The 20,722-nt window shown below is 29.7% G+C and overlaps 1 protein-coding gene across 1 annotated transcript; it reads right to left on the minus strand.

The window, feature by feature from the left end:
• Window positions 1–5,014: 5,014 nt before the first annotated feature.
• Window positions 5,015–10,718, minus strand: LOC110709247 (AT-hook motif nuclear-localized protein 7-like). Its single transcript, XM_021887462.1, has 5 exons — window positions 10,178–10,718; window positions 8,719–8,786; window positions 7,776–7,907; window positions 5,824–5,985; window positions 5,015–5,549 (listed from the first exon to the last, which is right to left on the minus strand). The coding sequence occupies exons 1-5, from the start codon at window positions 10,572–10,574 to the stop codon at window positions 5,283–5,285; spliced, it is 1,026 nt and encodes a 341-aa protein (XP_021743154.1). The 5' UTR covers window positions 10,575–10,718; the 3' UTR covers window positions 5,015–5,282.
• Between the last annotated feature and the right edge of the window lie 10,004 nt (window positions 10,719–20,722).

Consider the following 20,722-nt stretch of genomic DNA (forward strand, 5'->3'; position numbering starts at 1 on the left):
AAGGGTTAGTCAATCAAAATTAAAAAAAAATACAATTAAGCAAGGAGAACCACCACCACTCACAACAGCGGTTAACCACCACGCCACCCCACGAACCACCAACAGCCACGCAACCCACCACTCACTAATGCAGGAACTCAGACCACCACGAAACCCCCACTCACATCCACGAACTTAGACCGTACCACCAACACCCCCCACGCAACCCACCATGAAACCCACTCACATCCATGAACTTAGACCACTGTAACGGCGTAACCCACAAACTCAGACAACCGAAACCCACCAAAAAAACCCAACGGCCCCAGATCTGGAATCAAAACCCACCAAGAAACCCATCATGAAACCCACGAACTCAGAAAACTGCCGACATCTAAAAACTCATATTAGTGATTGTGGTGGATTAGTAGCGATGGAAATGGTGCGACGATCCATTGTATGGTCGCGGTGGGGTCTGGTCGGAGAATGGCGCACGATATGAGGTTCGGTCGCGGTGGTTTTCGGTGGTCTAAGTTCATGGTAGGGGTGGCGAAGTGGATGGGTTAAGGTGGTAATTAGTTGGCAAGTAAATATAATTATAAGATGTTAAAAAGTTAAAAAAAAAATAAGGGTAAGGTAGGCATTTTACTCTTTAAATTTACTAAAAATGGAAAGAAATTTTTTTTTGTTGCAAATAATAGAGAGCACCCATATATAGTAAATGTTGCCGATAATCGTGGGCGGAGGGAGTATGTGTATAGAACCAAGTTATAATGAGAACCAAGGCTAAAATAAGAAATAGGAACTAATCTAGGTCCTTCGGACGGCTCACATGCTTCCCGTGTCATTAATGACATTTTTGTAATATTTTAACTTTATGAATTAGTTTCCAGTTTCATTTCTCAAAAGTAAATGAAAATTTAGTAAAAGTAAATGAAGTCAGTCTTAAAGTAAATGAAATTTCCTTAAAAGTTAAGAAAACTGTAAAAAAATTGAAAACAGCGAAATTACAAGAATGTCATTAATGAGAGCGGGTGCAGTGTGAGCCATTAGAAGGAGTGCGATCAATGGCTTTGATTATTTCCTATTATTCACTTTGATTCTCATATTATCTCAATTATATATATATATATATATATATATATATATATATATATATATATATATATATATATATATATTCTCTCATCTTTTGTCAAATTTATTAGTTTTTGGGTAGATTAATCTTTAGCCAAAACAACAATTGTTAGTGCGAAACGGTTATTAAGACAAACTTTTTTGGCTTGTTTGGTTAATGACTTTTGACTTTTCGTTTTTCAATTTTGTTTGGTCAACACTAACATTTATATATTTGGTAATTGGCCTTTTCCTTTCGCTATAAAGCTAGCTTAGCTTTATTGTTATTTTTTTGAAACAAAAGCTAGCTTTACGCTTTGCTTCCAAAAGCCAAAAGCTAGTAAGGCCCCATTCTATAGAGCTGCTCTGCTCTGCTCTGCTGAGCCCTGCTCTGTTCTGCTCTGCTCAAATCAAATCTGCTCTGCTCTGATCTGCTCAAAAGAAATCTGCTCTGCTATGCTCGGCTCTTCTTAATTTTCAAATAATAATTAATAATAACAACAATAATAATTAATACACAATAATAATAATAATTAATATTGTATTAATGATAATAATTTATATTAATAATAATAATAATTTTAATAATTAATAATAATAATATTTTTCATAATTTATAATAATAATAATAATAATAATAATAATAATAATAATAATAATAATAATAATAATAATAATAATAATTAGTACTACATACAATAAGTAATTAGCTGTTAATAGCTAATAATGTTTAATTGTCAGAATAAATACCCCCTCTATCCCTTAATTACAAGCATGTATTCCTTTTTAAGTATCCCAAAATATTGTACCTAATTCTAAAAGGTACCTAATCATTACTTACTTTTTATTTTTCTCATAAAAATATGCATACACCAAAAGTATAATTGCTACTTTTTATCTTTCCATAAAATATTCTCTACTTTTTATAATTTTACTTTTTATATTCCTCAACTATATCCATCCTTCTTAATTCTCGGGTTTTCTTAGAAATAAACTTATTAGGGACGGAAGGAGTAACTAAATAATAAGAATTAGAAAATAATAATTAATAATCAAAATTTAATAATTAATATGAAGTAATAAATAATTAAGATTAGAAAATAATAATTAATGATAAATATTTAAAATTAATATGCAATAATTAAAATCAATAATTTATAATTAATAAATAAAGAATACATTTATAATCAATAATTGATACTCTGAAATTAATTGTAATTAGTGATAATTAATAAGTAATAATTAATGACTATTTCCTCCATCCCTTTTTTACATTCCTGCTTTTCTTTTTGGGTATTTCAAAGTTACATTCCTACTTTTCTTTTTTAGTGAGTAAATTTTTACCAAATATTTCAAATTATTTTTATTATTCTGTTTTGTAATTAATGTTTTCTCTATTTTCTCACTCTTATTTTCAAAATCCATGTGCATCAATTTAGATGAATATGATTAGTCCTTTTTTTTCCATCAAAAAATGTTATTGGTCCTTTTTCTTTTCAAAGGATTGATGACATGTGCAGCATTAAATATTATTCTATATATGTTTTACTCAAAGACATCAATTAATTTCTTCTAATTCCTATTATACTTTTTTTTATTGATATTTATTTTATTTCAAGTTCCTTAATGCCCGTGTAATTTTACAAATAGGAATGTAAAAAAAAAAAAGAACAGAGAGAGTAATAATAAATAATTGATAATTTAAAATATTTAATTTATAATTAATTATTAGTAATTAATACTTTATAATTAATATTTAATATTTAACAATTAATAGTATCAATTTATAATTAATATTTAAGAATTACGACTAGTATTTGATAACAAAGAATTAATATGTATTAATTAAAAATAATTATTTGTCAATTCGTAATAAGAATTTATTACTACAAATTAATAAAAAAATTAAAAAATATTAAATAATTAATATTAATCAATAAATGTTAATTATTTATTAATATTACTCATTATAGAATAATATTCTTTTAACAATAAATGGTTTATGAATACTTATTTATAATTTTTATTTGTTATATCCTACTCCTTCCGTCCCTGATTGATAGTCACTTTTGCCATTTTTGGTGACTCAAAATGTTAGTCACATTTGCTTTTTTCAAGTACCATTAATATTATTTTTTTTACCAAAATTCTCTAACAATTGCAAAAATATTTGTGCAAATTTAACTTTCCCTTGTAAATTTTACTTTTCCATGTACATTAATTACTGTCTCTCTCTACTTTTTTGCATACCCAATGTAAATTTACTTTTTCAATGTACTTTCTTTAATTCCTCCTTAATTCCTGTGATTTTTTTTTTCAAAAGTGACTATCAATCGGGATGGAGGGAGTAATAGAAAAGTAATAAATAAGTATGCATTGTCAATTAGTATTTCATATTTAGTTACTACTCCCTCCGTTTCAGAATGATGTTCCTGTTTCGTAAATCGATGCAAATTTTTACTCAACTTTGACCGGAAATATCTTTGATCTCACACTAGCAAAAATTATAAAAGTTAGATATTAATAATCTACCCACCAAGACGAATCAAACTAGATCCCACATGACTATATTTATTCTTATAGCTTAAGAGAAATTTAGAAGATTATCTTTTTCTTAAAAAAGTCAAAGATTCCAAACAACAACATCATTGTAGAACGGAGGGAGTAATACTCATCATAGATGAATAAGTACACTTCATGATGTCCTTTAATTTGATTTTGCATAGTTAAAGTTAACAACTAAGGGTCTGTTATGTTCACCTTATTTTCACTTATTTCAGGTTTAATAAGTTCAATTAAGTTCAGATAAGTTCATATAAGGGTTAATAAGTTCAGATAAGTTCAGGGTTAATAAGTTCTAAATTAACGTTCTCCTCACCTTATTTCCACTTATTATATTTATATAGAGTTATTACTAATCAAGATTGCTTTTCACTTTTATTTTTTGTAAAATTTTATGTGTTTTATTATCATGATTTCATATAAGAATAAAGTAACATTTGCATAAAAAATAAAATTAAAGTAACGTTATACTCATAAGTTATGGTAAGACTAGATAAATTTTGCTTATATAAAAGTTAAGCAAATCAACAAGTTTATTATTTTTCTGAAAAAAAACAAAGGGAAATTAATGAGAATGAAGTCAGATCAACAACAAAACCAAAGGATAATTTTTACTATTTCTAAACTATAAAATAGTAGTGTTGTTATCAAATAATGTCTTATAAGTGTTGATAAGGTTTAATAAGATCAAATAAGTGAAAATAAGTGTTAATAAGGTGTAATAAGTTCAGATAAGTTCAGATAAGGGTTGATAAGTTCAGTTAAGTTCAGATAAGTAAAAATCAGGTGAATAGAACACACCCTAACAATTGATTTTACCTGACAACAAATGGTCAAACAACTACTAGTAGTACAAATAACCAATGTAATACTAATAGTTAGTCAAATAAGCCAAGTTATACAATTGATAGCCAATAGTCAATTCCCATTTCCCAAACAAACCTTACCATAAGACTTAGGGGGTTTGCAATTTCAAATATCAAATCCAATTGGATCAAAAATTTCATATTATTGGTAAAAATGCAATCCCTAGGTAATATAAAATATTCAGATCAGAACTATGGGTTTCCAAAACAAAATCACCGGAATGTTGGATCAAATTATAATTTTATTTTTTTTTATAGAAAAATGCAAATCCGTGTCCTATCCGAAACCTTATTTTAAATATTTTTAATTCCAATCTGAAATACCCGCCACTAAAAAACTTGAGCCGGCATCCGAAATTTCAGATTGGATCACCAAATTTTCGAATCGTCAAGCAGTTCAAATACCTTTGCACAACCCAAATATGAGCAGTAGTTTTGACAACATGATGGCCAACATAATGCAGAAGGAAACCAGAAAAATTGGAACCTGATGAACAAAGAACAAGCTAGAAACCTTTCATAATCAACCATTACAGATAAACGTTTTCAAAATAAAAAACCATTACAGATAAAGTAAATGTGAAGTCTAAAATTCCATGAAACTGGATCATACAACAATTGAACAACCTAATGTGGTTCAAATTTCCAGCTCAAATTAAAATAAAACCTTTTCTAAAAACTACCTTAATCTCAACAACACCAACTAAAAGACTAAGGACCTCAGCACCAACAGAACAAAAGACACCGAAAACCTCCAGCTCACTCATTATCAGGTATAGCCACATTGATGTCAGGGTACATCCTCTCCTGCGGTGGTGGTGGCTGCGATTCGTTACCCCAAACCTCGAGTTCAATTATGTCATCGTCTTCAACCTCAGTTTTAACTGGCATTAGAGGCACTGCTGGTGCGCCCACTCCATTTCCTCCCGAAATAGGCTGCATGATCGGTATTTCTGCCGGCATTGCATCAGGAGATGCCGGAATAGCCGCGGCTGCAGTTTTTGGAATGAAGATTCCAATAACCAACTAATAGAAATGAAAACATAGTAAAGCTTAATCAGAAACAGAAAGAACCATGTTTAATGGATGAAACTGAAATACGTGGGGTCCATTATTAATAAAAAGTTATTGATTTATTTACAGCATGTCATCTTATCAAGAAGATAAACTTGTATTTTCTCTAAAATAGGTATTCATTTTGGAAAATTTAGTTGTTTCAGAGTTTGTTATTTGTGTAAACCTTTTAAGTAATAGAATTAGTTTGTTTATGAGCGATATTGTATGAAAGAATGACACTTACTTGAATTGGGGTTGCGGCAATAAGCAAGCGATCAACCAAGCCACCAACTAATTTACCATCAGCGCTAGCAAGAGTGACGGTTATACCACCAGTTGTAGTTGAGACCCCATTAACTTCTTTCATTTGATATGATCCATTTAAGGTCACTAAGTGATAGCGACCCTGTACCAAAGTTGATTGTTGAGATAAGAAAATTACCATTTCAATATATTTTATAAGTGCATATCCTAATCCTATGGATCTAAAGCACCAATATACAACATAAAAGTGGGAAAAGTAAAGTCATTTAGCCCAATTTTAAGGTTATGCCAAGCCTTGTACGTGCTCAAGCCCACAAAATAGTAACAAGCTTTTTCGGGCTGGATTCGGGTTTTTAAATAAAAAAATGTTTTATTAGGCTATTTACGGCCCTTACAGGGTGTGCCGATGTTGATCACCTCTAGTACAATACTATAGAAGAATGCTGAGTTAATCAAATTATAGACCCGTAAATATGATCAATGTTACATTGTTACTGTATTTGTAGAATACATGCTAAAATTCTCTACACAACATTAGAAATTACCGTTAATGTAAACAAGTAACAAGTATAAAGCTTTTATTTATTATTTTTTTTATCCTTGTTGTATATATATATATTTTTTTTCAAACCGTAGCAAGTTAATTTGGGGTCATAATTATAAGAGTCCATAAAACATTCGGTCAAATCGCAAGCATGTGTGATTTTTTTTTTTAATTTATTTATTTGAGGTAAATCTCAAGCATGTTAAAACACCTCATGGCATGCACAGAAAACTACTCGTACAACACATTGATGATACGATGAATTAACTATTTACTACCTCCGTTTCTTTTTAGTTGTCATGTACTCCCTCCATCCCTAAATTACATTCCTCTTTCTCTATATTATGTGAGGAATAAATGCTAGAAACATGAATGCAATTTAGGGACGGAGGGAGTATTTCTTTTTAGGAACTTTTTTTTAATTGACACGTTTTCTTTTGGAGTAAATTTTTTACCTTGCATTTACAAGCTACCCCACTTGCTTTTTCATTCTCTCTCACTCTTTCTCTCCTCTCTTTAATCTATATGTCTATATCAAACACATCAACTAAATAGAAACGGAGAAAGTATAACGTAACACTCACAAAGGCCAAACCATAAACATGAGCACTAAAATCTTTGTAAAACACATATTTCAAAGGCAAAACATGACCATTTTGTAATTCTTAGATCATTTTAATATCTCAAGATTGCAAATTAAAATCATCACAACCTTGGGCCCTGTTCTTTTGAGCTTCTGGGCAGAGCAAAGCAGATTAAATTTCAGCAGAGCAGAGCAAAACAGATTTTAGGATAGTAGAGCAGAGCAAATTTCAACGTTATCATTAATATTATTATTACTACTACCTATTAAAAATTATTAATTAATAATATTATTAAATATTATTAAAAATTATTAATTAATAATATTATTAAATATTATTATTGATAATTATTATTATTAATTATTATTATGATTAATAAATATTAATTGTTATTAATATTAATAATTATAAAAATTATTTTTAATATTAATAATTATTATAATTATTCAAAATAATAAATTATTATCATCAATACAATATTAATTATTATTATTGAATATTAATTATTATTGTTATTATTATTAATTATTATTTGAAAATAGAGCAGAGCAGAGTAGATTTCTTTTGAGGTTATTTAAATAGGGCAAAACAGTCGTAAAATTACACCACCCACTCTTTCCTCCAATCCGGTCCGCTTCTTTTCAATCAAATATTGACCACATCAACTTTTATGTATACCGTTGTCGATTTAACACACGGAGTGTTAATGCAACAAATCAATTTTAAAACCCAACTTAATAGCTACCAACGAGGCAACGTAATTAATTCTGTGCATAATAACTTTAAAAGACACTTAATAAGTACCTCGTAACCAATGACACCACCAGCAATTCCCGGTTGGCGAATAGTAACACTTGAGATTTCACCAATAGCAGAGCAAACAAAAACTGATCGGCCCCCCGCCAAGCCAATTAAAAATAGTTTAGCTGCTATATCCTGAAAAGAAAAAAACAAAATAAAATAAAATGTTACAACAAAAATGTCCAATTATAAATTTACATCTTCCTGCTACAATTAGGTGTAATGCAAGTATGAAACTGTAATAATTTTATTATTATTATTATTATTAGAATATTTTGTAAAAAACCACATATATATATATGCCTTAATCAATTTTTTTTTTGCAAATCAACACCTTAATGTCGGAAAATGAGGTTTAACCCCATTTTCCGGCGTTGACTACCCCAATCTACCCACGAAACCACCTCTCTCTCAAGCCCCACCTACGAAACCACCTCCCTCCCAAGCCCCACCCACAAAACCACCCTTTTCATGACATTGACCACCATAAACTCACCCCTTTAACGACGTTGACCACCCTAAACCCTCCTCTATAGCCCTAGCCACTCTTCTCCCCTCCACTCTCAGTTTCGTGGGTGCGAATGGCGTAGTCAACGCCGGGAAAAATAGGGTTTGACTCTATTTCCCGGCATAAAGGTATGGTTTTGCAAAAAAAAAAATTGATTAAGGTGTGTCTTTGCAAAAAAATAATATATATATATATATATATATATATATATATGTATATATATATTTATATATATATAGTGGTTTCTTTCAAAAAAAACAATGCATATAAAAGGTGGTTTTTTGCAAAATTTCATTATTATTATTATTATTACTACTATTATTATTACTATTATTATTATTATAATATAGTTTTTCTTTTTTAAAAATGAAATTAATTAATTAGGTGTGAGAATGTAGTTGACAATAAGTATAGTTAAACAAGAAATTTATAAAATACCTCTCCAGCTTTTACCGTTATAACTTGAATGCCGAAGTGCATCCATTCTCTGTTTGCGATTCCACCTCCTTTTACCACACAATTTTAAAAAGTCAATTTTCTTAAATCATTAATTTATAATTTAATCATGCATTTAGAAAAAAAATCATTTAAAAAAAAAACCAAAATTTCATTTTCTACACATTAATGATAAACAACCGAGATCAGGAAAATATAAATACTCCCTCCGTTTTATAATGTTAGTCCCATATAAAATCAATCACATAAAATAAGAAAGCAAATATATTTGGAATCTAACATTAAAGCACAACATATATGTATAATTTATAATTAGTTTACCTTATTTAACTTTTTTTGATTTTTTTTATTAGGAAAGCACAAGTCATAATTGTATAATTTACGGTAAAAATTTCCTTACTTAGAGTCATGTCATTAATCCACAATCAATTAATTCCAAAAACAATCTAGTTATAAATGAAATATATTCAATATGGGTACATCTTTTTGAAATGCCTAAAATAGTATATGGGACTAACATTATGAAACGGAGGGAGTAGTACGCATGATGATTATAGTAAGACTGCAATTACAAAGGATTTCTAGAATCAGATTAATTTATTAGAATTTATTTAATTACTTAAAATTGTAAAGATATCTAATCTCAATTCTAAAATTAAGACCATTGTTTGACTTTCGTGATTTAGCACAATAAAATTACGGATTTATTTTGTCCTAAAAAATAATTTTAAAGATTTTTTTAAGATAAAAGAAGTAATTCATTTAAAAAACAATATAATTAATGTAACAATAAAAATTACCATAATGATCGATGTCACATACAAATTACTCTATTACTCCTTCCGTCCCTTATTGATGATAGTCTTTTATGACCAATTTTAAGTCCCAAAATAATAGTCCTATTTGCTTTTTTCAAGTATCATTGATATTAATTTTTACTAAAATTTCACAAAGTTGCTACAATTTTTTCTGCAAATTTAATTTTTCGAATGTAAATTTTGTTTTTCTATGTATTTTTATTATTTTCGCTCTATACTTTTTTATATACTTAATATAAATTTACCTTTTCAATGTACTTTTACTACTTCTTATTTATGTTTTATTAATTCCCGTGAAAATTGCCCATAAGAGACTATCAATAAAGGACGGAGGGAGTATTAACCAAGTCATGAAATTTAGAGCTCAATCTTTTATACTGTATTAGTCAAGCAAACAAGACAAAAGACACTTGTAAAAAAACAATAAAATTTAAAACAACCAAGAACATTGAATAAATATATTCTGTCAAAAAAATATTTAATAATTAAAATAAAGTAATCAACTCAAAAAAATGAAAAAAAAAAATCTTTTTAATTTATTTCTCTACTAATAAAAAAAACCTTAAAAATTCTGCAAAAATCAAAAGAAAGAAAAAAAAAATAAACAAGAAAAAAAACGTCACCTAAAACAACTGGCTGGTAATAAGGTTGATTGTTCCAGTTAATTTGAGAAGAATTAGCTGGAACTCTTCGAGCTCTCTTGGGCTTCTCAAACACAAATGATCCCCTAGGTTCAAAGCCAGGAGGTGGAGACACCGCTCTTGAAAGTGGCGAAGAGATCCTGCTGCTGGAGGCATACGAAGGGTGCGAATTCCCTAGATCGTTGTACTTTTTTGGCCTTCCTCTCTTCCTCTTTGACGACCCCACCAAATTCTTGGAACTCGGCTCATCGGTTGTGAGTCCTCCGTTAGCAGGAATTGTTGCTGATGGGACAGAGTGCAAATTGGTGCTTATGGGTGTTGGTGAACCGCTTTCAGTGTTTTCGAGTGAGCCTGAAATAGGGTTGTTGTTTGACTCCATTGTTTTCGAAAATGATTTTGAGATTTAGAGGGGTTTTAGAAGGAGTGGAGATCCGTTTGTTTTTCTCTTGTCTATTTCTCTCTTCTTTTATTTTCTCTTTAATTAATTTTTACTAGTTATTAGTGAGAGAATTGATAAATTAAGAGGAGTAAATGACCCAATTTATAGTAATTTTGGGCATTAGGGTTGGGTAAAATTGGATAATATAAAATTATATAATTTTTTTTATTAATGTGTATTATTATTGCATCATCACAAAAATCTTTTTTAAAAGTAAAAAAATGATATGGTTTGGTTATGTAATTGATTTTGTTAATTTACTTCTTTAATTTATTGGAAAAAAGGATAGCCTTTGAAAAAAATTAATATTTTTTAAAAACAATAAAATTAATTTATTAATGAAAAAGTCACACGGATATTACATTCACAAAAGATATTTGAGAGTTTATTTTGCTCAGTATTACTATAATTTTCAATATTTTGCCTTTTTTTTATAAAAAAAATTATAAAATATAAGAACAAAAAAAAATATATTCTTACCAATTGAATTCTGATTATTTTAAAACCGACGATAAAAATGTAAAACTACTTTTCTAGTTTTCTCTTTTTGGTTTTTGTTTTCAAAAAATGCAAAATTGGAAACAAAAAGCGACATTAAAAACCCCTTAATTGGTTAAGATTTTTTTTAGCTAATATAGTAATATTACGAATTAGTATCGTGAAATCGGAACATAAGAGCAACATCAATAACAATTAGCTTGTCATGCCACATATGATTTCAAGCTAACTTTTTTATAACTATTTTGTACTCCAATGGTTAGCTACTAGCTTGCTAATTAAATAAGCTTGACTTTCTCAATTAGCCTTAGAAATTTAATTATTTTAATATATTAATCTCCAATAATTTTGGAAACTTTTTTGTCAACCAAATTGGCTTAGACAAGTTAATTTACTTAGCTAAACTAATTGTATTTTTTAGCTCCAATGGTCAAGCTAGTAGCTAGAGACTTTTGAAAATTGCAAGCAAGTCCCTAACTACAACCATTGGAGTTGCTCTAATTTATACATTGTAAATATCTAATGATGTTTAAACATACAAAGAGAGCTTTAATTATAGTTATGTCACTCTGCGCTGGCATTCTTATACATTAAGTGTTAAGATAAGTTTTGAATTATTGATATTTTTTTAATAAATAATTTCCAATAATTTAACCTTTCTAATTAATGAGTTTGACTAATAATTTATAAGATTTATATTGGTCAGCTAATAATACTACTTTTTTTATATTAAACAAATGAATCTCATGAGTAATTGGCTGCTTTTAATTTATTGGATATTAAGTGCAGATTTGTTGAGATTTTCTAATTTAAAAATAAATACAGCTTCTTGTAGTAATTTTTTGGCTTTAGGGTGGGGTAAAATTGGATAATATAAAAAGTTATTATTATTGTTGTTGTTGTTGTTGTTGTTATTTTTAATGTGTATTATTATTGAATGATCATATTAAAAGTTATAAAATATAATGTGTTTTGGTTATATAATTGATTTTGTCGATTTATTTCTTAAATTGTTTGGAAAAAATGATAGGCTTTGAGAAAATTACTATTATAATTTCTTAAAACAATAAAATTAATTCATTAATAAAAAAAGTCATACAAAATACGACATTTACAAAAAATATTCAAATAAAACAAATACATAACATATTGAATTAAATAAATAATTATGTGATATTGTGAAATTAAAAGAGTTTATTTAAGGGTTCATTCGGTAATAAGATAATTTTAATTTTTTAAAGTTATATGATATAAAGAACAAAAAAAAAATTAGTCTTACCAATTGAGTTAAACAACTTTTTTCTAGTTCTCTATTTTTCTTTTCAGAAAAATACAATTTGGAAACAAAGATGGCAATGAACAACTCTTAATTGCATAAGATTTTTTTTTATTTTTCTAATATAGTAAAATTAAGAATTAATATCGTGAAATTAGAACTTAATTATACATTGTAAATATCAAATGTATGGCCCAAATTATTAATATGTCATTCTGCGCTGGCATTCTTATACATTAAGTATTAATAAGGGGATATGTTTTGAATTATGAGATATTTTAATAAATTATTCTCAATTATGTAACCTTTCAATTTAATTAATTTGACTAAGGGCATGTTCTCATACGTTGAAATTCAATTCAGTTCAGCTCAGCTCCTAATTTCCTTCTCTTAAAAAATATTCATTTCAGTTCAGTTCAATTCAGCTTAGTTCAGCTCAGTTAAGTTCAATTCAGTTTAGTTTAGTTCAGCTGAGTTCAGTCAATGAGAATATGCCCTAATAGTACATTACATTTATATTGGTCAATTAATAACGTTACAATGATACTACTTTCACTTTTTTATATTAAAAAAAATGAATCTCGTGAGTAATTGGTTGTTTCTAATTAATTGAATATCAATTGCAAATTTGCTGAGACTGTTTAATTTAAAAGTATTTTAACCCGGACTCATGTTCCTCACATATTTTCTACTATATAAGTCAATGGGCGAGATAGTAGTCCACTTTAAATATCTAAATATCTTTAATTTTTTATATTGTCTTGTAAAATAAAGTATTAAGACCTGTTTTCTTCAGCTTAATTTCAATTCAGTTCAATTCCTAATTTCCTTCTCTCATAAACAATTCATTTCAGTTTAGTTCAGTTTAGTTTGTAAATCAGAATAGACCCTTAGTGTATATAAATTTACTAAAAGTTTATTCAAGTAACTAGCATAGTGCCCGTGCGATGCACGGATTATAAATCAAATTATTAAACCCGTAGAAAAAATAAAAACAAAGGTAATTCATTTACTATTAAAGGACTTGTATTAATGGTCAATAAAAAAAAATTTAAAGGAACGTTATTTGAATAGTATTTTATGTTATTTAAATTTCTTTTAATTTTTTATAATGTTATTTTATTAATTGAAAAATAATTGAATAATACTCCACATAGCTATATAAGTAGCCGACTAATTTATTTATATCTCCCGTTGAGAAAAAACTAAATTTTTCTTATCATACCATCCGCATTAGTAGCTACAATCAATCTAATATATACATGTTTTATTTACCCGTCGCACTCATTAAATCTATTGACACAATAATAACCTTATATTTGACCTACCAGAACATATATTTTCCTAAGTTAAGCATTGTGCCAAAAACTATATATTATATAATAGTCATATGTATAACCAACAGCTGATTAAATATAGTATACGACACAAATACTTCGTGTATAGGTATGGATACTGATAATTTTATATAAATAAAATATACGGAGTATATATTACTAAGATTTATCCCTACCTTAATTATAAAAAGGTTAACAAAACTCTTATAATAGTGCATGGACATTTATGTATCTAAAATGTTCTTTTTACATATATTTTCCCCCATTTAATTTTAAATGCCTTAAAATTGTCTCTTGAATTCGCTAAATTGATTTAAAAGGTTATGTTTATTTCAATATTTAAAGCCATTTACTATTTTCATTTCCTTTTGTTTTAATTTTTCTATTTAGAATTTATTAAACAATCAGGTTTCAAGATCGAAGTCAATATCTTTTTACCGCACAATCACTAAATCAAAGTCGCTCAACTAAAGTTTTGGACATTGCATAGCTACACAACATCCAACACATTTAATGATTACATGCAAATAATTTTAATAAAACTACGCATTCGATATAAGTTATTAAACAATTTAACTATATATACATTTTGATAGGTTTATATCTTTCATATTAACAAAAATTTACAAATGTTATTATCATATTTTGAAAAAAAAAATAGACTTTGGAGTTTTGTATAAGATAGATAAAGGATAAGTTAATTCCCGTCATATATGCATTGAGTTTTGGGTGTTTTATCCGATTCACCCTTTGGGCTAATCCAGATTTGAGGATCAGTTCTAGGTTATTAGGTTCCACTCCCCTTCCGATTGTTGTTGCAGGGGAGCATACAGGTCCTCCCTACCAAGTGTAGTCTCAATAACCACTACACCAACAACCAATTGGTGTAGTGGTGATTGGGACTACACTTGGTACGGAGGACACATGTTATAAAATATTATATTATATACGTATACTTTTTTATATTATAAAAAATATTATATTATATACACATACTATTATAGCTAAAAGTATTATAATGTATAAAACAACATAAATTATTGCACATGATTGTTGTATATTTAGTATAGTACATGAGCAATGCACGATTTTTAAATCAAAATGTTAGTTTTTCTAAAAAAAATAAATCATAAGTAATTGCATTGTTAATACAAATATTACAATTTAAAACATACGTAATAGTTATAATACATTTTATATCTATCCCTTTTCCGTCAAATGTCTAATTCAATTTAACTTTTATTCCTCTTGTTTAGATTGGTTATTAGTTCATTTTTTTTATGCAAGAAAAACAAAAGGTCATTGTAAAAGACATTGTATAGAAAATGAAAGGCCGATTAAAATTAAATTTATGTTCAAGATTATGTATTTTTTTCCAAGACAACATTTCGGCTCAGCATTCAGTATTTTTCAAGGAGTACAACAAACAATTAAAGTAATTTTTACCCTATTTTGTATCTTTATCAAAAACTTTTGTATCAAAAACTTTTACATTATTTTGGGTAACTTTTATCAATAAAGCATAAATAACTTTCATTCATTACATGGTAGCTTTTATAATAGGTGCACAATATTTTATTGTACATCTGATTTTTTTAAAAATGTTTGTATTGATTTCATAACTGACGTCAAACTAAATATTATCGATTTCATTTAATTTTCATAAAAAAAAACAATATTAGCCTTTCAAAATACGAAATATTTGTTTCCTTAATTATGCCACTTTAATCATATTGCTTCAAATTAGTTATTATTCTATAACTTAACTATAAATAAAGATTGAAAAGATTTTATGGATTATTTGTAGTATTGGAAAGTATATATTTATTATAAAAAATTAAATCAATATTTATGTTAGGAAATCATGAAAATCTTATGCATGTATAGAAACTTGCTTTTATTGTTTGAAGTTTAACAAAAATAACTATGCTTAAATATGTAAACAGTAATTATATAGATATATTTTATACATAAGATAAGCCAATGAGAGAGTGACATTTGTCATCCTCACATTGAGGCGCTTGTCTTTTAGTATAATATATAGATTGGCTAGGATATTATTACTAATAATATATCATAAAAAAAAATTCAGAATCAATGTCGTGAAATTAGTATCAAACTTATAGAGTGTAAATATTGAATGTTTTAAACATACAAAATGGCTTAAATTATTGAATTAAATATCATTCTGCACTGGCATTGTTACACATTAGTATTAACTTAAGAGGATAAGTTTTGAATTATTGATATTTTTTAACCAATAATTTTTAATAATTTCACTTTTTCAATTAATGAATTTGACTAATAATACATTACATTTATACACTAGTAGAAACAATCAATTGGGAAGCCTCAAATAGAAAGCGGTTATTGAATTCCGCTTCCAAAAACCCTAAAAAACCCGCCAAAAAAAAGAGAGGAACATACAAATGGAAAGCGATTTATGAGTGAACCGCTTCCAAATATTCTAATTGGAAGCGGTTTGAATAGTGAATTGCTTCCCTTTTAAAAAAAAACCCTAAAACTAATAGGAAAAATTGCGGAAAATAATACAACCTTTAGGCGGTTTTTTTTTAATAATACAACCTTTTGATTAAGTCTTAATAATATAACCTTTGGGGGGTGTTGATTTTAAATAAGACATAACCGGATGCAACCAGATAAACAAGTTACCACTGCCACATGTCATTATATGATTGGCTTAAATAATTTTTTTTATTTTTATTTTCTTTCCCCTTCCCTAAACACTAATAAACCACCATTGCTCCACCTCTCTTTCCAACCCCACCACCACTGTACCACTGCCAACCCCACTGCCAATCCCCACAACCAGAATCGACCCTTCCCTTTCTCGACCACCCCGCTGCCAACCCCCACAACAAGGCCAAAACTCCCACGTAACCCACCATTACACAGTTCGCGACCACTGCAGCCACCATTCCTACTTTCCCAACCACCACAGCCAATCACTCCACCTTTCCTGACCACCACAGCCCCCATTCCACCTTTCCTGACCACCGCAACCAACCAAGATCACCAAAAACTCCCACACAGCACACCGACCTCACGAACCCAACAATCATTGCTACTCCACCCCTCTTCTCGCACCCGCATCACCAAGTCCCCAATCACGCACCAAATTACAACCAACGCCACCAATTACCCCTAATTATCGCCAATTAGCCATCCCCATTCAGCAATTTGCCACCAATTTTAAACATTTTCACCCTCCTCCATTGATTTGTTGAGATTTGTGATTGATGGTGATGTCGGGGCGCGAGCATGATGTGTGAAGAAGAGAGTAGGGTCGAGGATGATGCCGGTGGTTGGAGATTAAGGATGGGCGAGCAGGTAGCTAGGCTCGGGGTGGGGGAGGTGGGCTTGTCACCGGCGGCTAGCGGGGGAGGGGGCTGGACTAAGGATGGCAATTTTATATGGATATCCAGTAATCCGCTCCACCCTCTCTAATTAAATGGATGAAAACCCGACTTATACGAATGAAGGGCGGGTGGTGGATGAAACGGATGACGGATCGGGTCGGATTCGGGTGGAACTTTTAGTCATCCATCACCCGATCCGTCACCCGTTTATCATCCACCCGTTTTATTTTTATAATAAAAAAAAATGCCCTGTAATTAAATAAACCCTAATCTAAATTTCAAGCAGCCACCTTCTTTCATTTTCAATCTCTCTCTACAGTCTACTCTCTCTCTCTACCTTTCATTCTTTAGGCTCCACCCTCAGTCCCTCACCAACGACTTCACCCTCACTGGCGGCGACTCAACCCTCACCGGTGGCGACTCAACCCTCACCGGCGACTCCACCTCCACCTGCGACTCCATCTCACCTTAGTCACCTACGACGTCCAGCGATTAAGGTATAATTTTATACCCTTTTTTTTTAATTTCCCTATTTTAATTTGTTCTTTTGACACACCATCTATAAATCTATAATCCAAGAATCGATTCTATGTTTGTGTGTTTCGATTTAACCAATTTTTTTTTATTAAAGATTGTTAGTTTTTTTTATATGTATTTAATTTGTACATAGTTGCATTCAAAATTTTCAAATAAGTAGTAGCTCTGAAATTTGTTTTATTTTTTCTTCTGTATTAACGTTTCTGATTTTTTCAACTTTAGATCTAAAAACTTCAACTTTTATGCCTAATTTTAAATTTGAATAGCATTGTAAATGTTAAATATATATCGTGTAGATATTTTTGTATGTATTTTTTATACTTAGGTATTTAGGCTAGTATCACGCCTAATGAACGACATTCTCTTGTATATATTCTGACTTGCTTATTGTGAATAATCAAGGAAAATATTCCCCAATTCTTTCAGTAAATAATAAAAGATAATTAAAAAAGTTAGTGAGATTATGCATGTTGTACTCTTGCTAAAGCTGCTAGTTTGAACTTGATATTAATCCTATTTTTTATACTTTTGTTATAGGATGATGGGTGATAATAATGATCTTGATTGTGGGTATGATTATGATAACTATGATTCTTCATGCCCCTCATCAAATCCTTCTACTGTACCTACTGCATCACCTACTCCACCACCACCTCCACCTCGTCAACCAAATACTAATCCCTCACAATCTGTACACATGTCTTCTCAACCCGATGAAAGTGAGACATCCACAAGAAAAGCAAGAAAAAAGACTTCAATGGTTTGGGAACATTTTCAAAAGATTACAATAAATGGTATGCCAAAAGCAAAGTGTCTCCATTGTGATCATATCTTGTCGGCAATAACCAAAAATGGAACATCACATTTTAAGGACCACATAAATTTAAGGTGTACAAGAAAGAATTCAAAGGTCGATATTCGACAAAAGCTTTTGAGTGTCAACCGCAAATCTGATGGGTCAGCTAGAGTTGAAAATGATAACTTCAGCCAAGAAGTTTCAAGGAGGGAATTAGCTAACATGGTAATTATGCATGAGTATCCGTTGTCTATAGTGGATCACATTGGTTTTAGGAGGTTTGTGACTAGTTTAAATGCCCATTTCAAGATAATATCGCGTAATACATTACGGGCTGATATAATGAAGATGTTTATGAGTGAAAAGGCGAGTCTAAAGAAAGCATTAGAGAGCAATGGGTCGAGAATAGCTATCACTACTGACATGTGGACAGCTTCAAATCAAAGAAAAGGTTACATGGCTGTAACATGTCACTATATTGATGACTTTTGGATATTGCGCAACAAAATATTGAGGTAACTCACTCTTACTTTTGATAAGATGCTGATTTGTGTGTTTTTTTTTAATGCTGAATTGCTGATTATTGTGATTAATATGGCTAGCTTGTGTTTTTATCTTGCTTAGTTTGGTGCTGTTTTTACTGTTTTATAAGGCTAATTTAGGCTTGTTTTGGGGCTTATTTATTGTGTTTTATATGGATTATTTAGGTTTGCTTATGTGCCTTGTCCACATACAAAAGACACTCTTGCTCAAGTCTTGTTGGACACTTTGAACATGTACAATATTGCTGAAAAAGTTTCATCTATTGTGGTTGATAATTGTACTACAAATGATGCTATGCTTGATGTTTTGAGCCCTCGTTTTAATGAAAAATCTCTTATGTTGAAGGGTAAATTTTTGCATTTAAGGTGTAGTGCACATATATTAAATCTAATTGTACAAGATGGTCTAGATGTAATTGGTGATGGAATTAAGAGGATACGTGATTGTGTTTCCTTTTGGGCAGCAACTCCAAAACGAGTTGAAATGTTTGAGGATAAGGTGAAATCTTTTAAAGGAGAAGAGGGTAGAAAGTTGATTTTAGATTGCAAAACAAGATGGAACTCAACTTTTTTAATGCTTACTAGTGCTTTACCTTATAAGGATGTGTTTAGTAATATCAAGCGTCAAAATCCTCGTTTAAATTTATACTTCCTACTGAAATGGATTGGGAATTTGCTGAAAAGGTTTGTGAAAAGTTAAAAATGTTTCACAAAATGACTGAAATTTTTTCTGGCCGAAAATATCCTACTTCTAATTTGTTCTTTCGCCAAGTTTGTGAAATTAAACTTGCATTGAGGTCTTGGTTGTTAAGTGATAGTCAACTTATCAGGGATATAACTAAAAATATGAATGATAAATTTGAAACGTATTGGTCTAATATTAATGGGATATTGGCCATTGCTGCCATTTTAGACCCCAGGAACAAATTAGAGTGTGTAGAGTTTTATTTCAATGACATATATTATGATAAGGCTGGAGATGAAATTGATAGGGTAAAAAACTTGTTGTATGACTTGTTGTATGAGTATCAAGAGAAGGAAGCTAGGAGTATGGAAACTTCTAATCTAAATAATGTGAATGGAAAACGACCTATTTCTTCAATTAACTCTAATGATGATGATGGTGGAGATAAGTGGAGTAAGGCTAAGAAAACCAAAACAAGGAAAGTAAATGTGAGGTCTGAGTTAGACCATTATTTAGAGGAGGATGCTTATCCGGAGAGTGAGGGTTTTGATATTTTGAAATTTTGGCATATTGAACTCAAATATCCGACATTACAAAAAATTGCCAAAGACATTCTAGCCATACCTGCATCTACCGTTGCATCTGAGAGCGCATTTAGTATGGGTGGTAGAGTAATCAGTCCTCATCGTTCAAGACTTCATGCAAACACCGTAGAGGCTTTGATGTGCTTGCAAAATTGGATTCAAGGAGAGTATTCAGGTAACAAGATGTTTAATTGTTTTTTTTATTTTTTATTATTAATAATATTTTACTCCCATTAAAGTAGTATGTACTAAATTGTATATTTTCGATTATGAACTTATGATGAAGGTCTTGCTTTGGAAAATGCTCAAGCTTGTGCTACCATTTTAGAAGATGAAGATTCTTTAGATATGAGCAGTGGCGGTGGTGGACTTAGTGGTAGCGAGGTCGTTGACTTGGATTCGGTAATAATCAAAACTTATTAAAAAAAAATTCTGTGTTAATATTCATTATAT

The sequence above is a fragment of the Chenopodium quinoa genome, unplaced genomic scaffold (assembly GCF_001683475.1).
Source record: "Chenopodium quinoa cultivar QQ74 unplaced genomic scaffold, ASM168347v1, whole genome shotgun sequence".
Classification (NCBI taxonomy): Eukaryota; Viridiplantae; Streptophyta; class Magnoliopsida; order Caryophyllales; family Amaranthaceae; genus Chenopodium; species Chenopodium quinoa.